The sequence below is a fragment of the Perkinsus marinus genome (assembly GCF_000006405.1).
Source record: "Perkinsus marinus ATCC 50983 genomic scaffold scf_1104296954872, whole genome shotgun sequence".
Lineage (NCBI taxonomy): Eukaryota > Perkinsozoa > Perkinsida > Perkinsidae > Perkinsus > Perkinsus marinus.
This window is the reverse complement of record NW_003207977.1, coordinates 48,039-52,261: the sequence shown is the minus strand read 5'-3', so window position 1 is coordinate 52,261 and position 4,223 is coordinate 48,039. Positions and strand designations below refer to the sequence as shown.

The 4,223-nt window shown below is 43.4% G+C and overlaps 2 protein-coding genes and 1 non-coding gene across 3 annotated transcripts in view; 2 read left to right on the top strand and 1 right to left on the bottom strand.

The window, feature by feature from the left end:
• Positions 1-3,218, bottom strand: part of Pmar_PMAR028090 (glutamate synthase, putative) — a gene marked incomplete at both ends in the record, with an annotated part of 5,815 nt that extends 2,597 nt beyond the window's left edge. Inside the window, 7 exons of the mRNA XM_002776004.1 lie at positions 349-523; positions 984-1,098; positions 1,621-1,732; positions 2,103-2,277; positions 2,325-2,471; positions 2,823-2,996; positions 3,126-3,218. Coding sequence (XP_002776050.1) covers positions 349-523; positions 984-1,098; positions 1,621-1,732; positions 2,103-2,277; positions 2,325-2,471; positions 2,823-2,996; positions 3,126-3,218 — 991 coding nt within the window. The remainder of the gene's footprint in view (positions 1-348; positions 524-983; positions 1,099-1,620; positions 1,733-2,102; positions 2,278-2,324; positions 2,472-2,822; positions 2,997-3,125) is intronic.
• On the top strand, positions 3,034-3,106 carry Pmar_PMAR028091. The gene has a single exon. It is a non-coding gene; the product is annotated as a tRNA-Arg (tRNA).
• Positions 3,219-3,468: 250 nt separating the features above from the next.
• Pmar_PMAR028089 (conserved hypothetical protein) overlaps positions 3,469-4,223 on the top strand; it is a gene marked incomplete at both ends in the record, with an annotated part of 930 nt that continues 175 nt past the window's right edge. The window contains one exon of the mRNA XM_002776003.1: positions 3,469-4,215. Within this exon, the coding sequence (XP_002776049.1) occupies positions 3,469-4,215 (747 nt within the window). The remainder of the gene's footprint in view (positions 4,216-4,223) is intronic.

The window sequence follows — 4,223 nt, the reverse complement described above, 5'->3', positions numbered from 1 at the left end:
ACACATTATACGGTGTGGAGCAAACTGTTATGCAAAGTAACTCCCTCAATTTTTTTAAGAGTTCGAAAGTCAACATGATAACAATGTGAATCGATTGACACCAGCGTTTCAGGAGCGGTCAGTAGCCTATAGTCGTACTACTCTCAAATTAAAGAGAACCTAGATATGCATAACGATTTGTTTCACACTGTATTTCTAGTGTGACTAGACTTGCCACCACTTGCTCTCTTGCATTTCCTCAACGTTGAAAACGATTTGGTTCACACTGTATTTTTAGTGTGATTAGACTTGCCACCACTTGCTCTCTTGCATTTCCTCAACGAATTGATAATACCATCCCCGATTCACTTTCACTCACATGTTTCAAATCCGATATCAGTTGAGCCACATCCTCAATACTGTACATATCGTGATGAGGAGGAGGTGATATCAGCCCAACCCCCGGGGTGGACTTCCGGATCTCCGCGATGGCACCGACGACCTTATACCCTGGCAACTCCCCTCCTTCCCCTGGCTTAGCGCCCTGACCAAGGGAGGGAAAAATATGTACATATGTTGGTGAAAATTTCGGGAAATTCTCATTGATTCTACACGGATTTGTATGTAAACGTGTGCAGTTAGTGAGGAAACTCTTAAGCTCAACTGAGGAAAGCGAACATATATTCCTACTCCAACACTGCATTCTAGAGTTTCAAAACATGCGGGAGGCGATAGGAAATATTCAACCCACATTCGCCCATTCCGAAACCCACAGTATTAAAGTAGAAATATATGTTCGCTTTCCTCAGCTGAGCTCAGAAGAGTTTCCTATACAGTGTTGGAGTAGGAATATATGTTCCCTTTCCTCAGCTGATCTCAGAAGAGTTTCCTCACTACAGTGAGGAAACTCTTCTCTATAGGAGTTTATATACGAATTCGAGTACAAAAACCAACGAGAATTTCCCAAAATTTCCTCAGAATTTCCATACTGCCAAAACCCCCACCTGTGCTAGTTTGATCTGAATCTCGTCAGCGTCCGCCAAATACGCCGCAGTTACACCAAACCGGCCAGAGGCCACTTGTTTGATACGAGACCTCGCCTCGTTATCCTCACCAAACCTAGGAGAACCAGTATTGTTGGAGTGGGAATATATATTCGCTTTCCTCAGCTGAGCTCAGAAGAGTTTCCTATACAGTGTTGGAGTAGGAATATATGTTCGCTTTACTCAGCTGAGCTCAGAAGAGTTTCCTATACAGTGTTGGAGTAGGAATATATGTAATCGCTTTCCTCAGCTGAGCTCAGAAGAGTTTCCTATACAGTGTTGGAGTAGGAATATATGTAATCGCTTTCCTCAGCTGCTGAGCTCAGAAGAGTTTCCTATACAGTGTTGGAGTAGGAATATATGTTCGCTTTCCTCAGCTGAGCTCAGAAGAATTTCCTGTGCAGTGTTGGAGTAGGAATATATGTAATCGCTTTCCTCAGCTGCTGAGCTCAGAAGAGTTTCGTTGCCAAATACGATGATTTATACGCTAATTCGGGTATTCGTGTACAGAAATTATGCGAGAATTTTCCTAGCATATTCTCATCAACACATGTGCAGATTCCCCCACAAAAGGGGGGGGGGTATAATACGATCCCACCTGGCCTCATCCTCTCCCCCTTCTCCCGTATTAGATCGACCACCCAGGGAGTTCATCGCCATAGCCAACGCCTCGTGGGTCGGTGACGAGATGGCACCAAAAGAAACAGCACCTGTGAAATGTGGTCAGCGGAGCGATGCAGCGATAAATTCCACAAAATTGTTCTTCCAGGAAGAGATTCCTATGCTGTCACGACAGAGCACGAGTAGTAGGCAGTGCAGTAAAAAATGCACATGTTCAATTACATGTGTTGGTGACAATATAGAAATCCTGAGAGGAAATTTCACATTGCTTTCTTTACACTTTGTATGTAAACTTCCACAATAATTGAGGAAACTCCCGAGCTCAGCTGAGGAAGGCAAACATATATTCCTCTTAGAAGCTCATCCACCAAAAGCGTATCCAGAGGCTCAACATGGTATGATACAAACTAGGTCCATTCCAAGCCTCTCACCAACAGCGGAGCGAAGGTCAACCCCCACCTGTGCAGAATCTCTTCACAATTTCAGTCTCCGTTTCTACGCTTTCCACAGCGATCGGCGAACACTTGTCATAGCAAATCTCCAAAAGCCCGCGTAGTTCACACTCATCGACTAAGGCGTTTTCCCAATCTTCATATTCCTTGTATGCTGTCGGCGAGTCTTTTCTGGCCGACTCCTACACAAGGTTCGAACCCCACAGGTGTCATTTTTTAATCAACCCACCTGAATCTTCGCTATAACATCAGGGGCGTTCATGTGGAGTTCCGATGCGTTGCCAACGGAGCGGAAATGATACATACCCATCTCGGGCAGTGCATAGCGGCTCGTCTCGGCGTCTACCAGGGGTGGCAGGGGGCGAGAGGGATACGCCTAAATACAGTACGTGTCAATTTGATATGCAAATGTGTGTTATTTTATGAAGGTAATGATAATCGATTTGAAACTATATCGCAGATACAATGTAACGATGGCTATGAACATGTGTTGTGATGATGAGAGTACCCGTTTGGGACTGTGATGATAGCGACAACTTGTTCACTATCATTTGTCCAACAAAATAACACACATTTGCATATCAAATTGGCATGTACGTTCATCGCGATTCTTTCATGTACTTTTATTCCTCCTCAGGTTCGGAACACACTTATCCCTGCGGTCGGAAAAAGGTCAGAGAACTCCATAAAAGTAGAGTAACTCGCTCTATTGCCAACATCAACTCACATTAGTGTGTAGCCTGAGCGCATCTTCTTGCAAGGCTCGGAAGCCCACGCCCCCAAGTGATGACAAACATGCATCAAAACAGAGATTCCTAACGTCAGGTGCAAGGCCAATGCATTGGAACAGTTGAGCTCCTTTGTAACTCGAAAGGCATGAAATACCCATCTTGGACATAACCTGGAAGAGACGTGATACAAATACCAACGACACACACGCCCTGCTGGCCCAATGGATAAGGCGCCACCCTCCTAAGGTGGAGATTCCGGGTTCGATCCCCGGGTAGGGTATATTTCCCTCCCCCCTCACCTTGAGAATTCCAGCATGTGCCGCAGCCCTATAATTCTTCACCATCTTATTTAAGCTCATCTCCACCACAGTCGAGTCCCTCCCAACCCCCATACTCGACGGACGCACTCTGACACCAACATACAAGACGTGCTCACTTGAAATGCTAATGTGAAAGACCGCGTTAATTTCTAGACAGGTATGAATCAATCTATGCGCAACATATGTAAGAGATTAAATTTCATCCACGTTGAGTACGTGGCAATTTGATATGCAAATGTGTGTTATTTCGTAGGACAAATGATAGTGAAAAAGTTGTCACTATCATCACAGTCCCAAACGGGTACTCTCATCATCACAACAAATGTTCATAGCCATCGTTACATTGTATATGCGATATACTTTCAAATCTACTGTTACTCTAGAGTTACTCTATACTGTTACTCTAGAGTTACTCTACACTGTTACTCTAGAGTTACTCTACACTGTTACTGTTACTCTAGAGTTACTCTACACTGTTACTGTTACTCTAGAGTTACTCTACACTGTTACTGTTACTCTAGAGTTACTCTACACTGTTACTGTTACTCTAGAGTTACTCTACACTGTTACTCTAGAGCTCCTCTACACTGTTACTGTTGCTCTAGAGTTACTCTACACTGTTACTGTTACTCTAGAGTTACTCTACACTGTTACTGTTACTCTAGAGTTACTCTACACTTTTACTGTTACTCTAGAGTTACTCTACACTGTTACTGTTACTCTAGAGTTACTCTACACTGTTACTGTTACTCTAGAGTTACTCTACACTGTTACTGTTACTCTAGAGTTACTCTACACTGTTACTGTTACTCTAGAGTTACTCTACACTGTTACTGTTACTCTAGAGTTACTCTACACTGTTACTGTTACTCTAGAGTTACTCTACACTGTTACTGTTACTCTAGAGTTACTCTACACTGTTACTGTTACTCTAGAGTTACTCTACACTGTTACTGTTACTCTAGAGTTACTCTACACTGTTACTGTTACTCTAGAGTTACTCTACACTGTTACTGTTACTCTAGAGTTACTCTACACTGTTACTGTTACTCTAGAGTTACTCTACACTGTTACTGT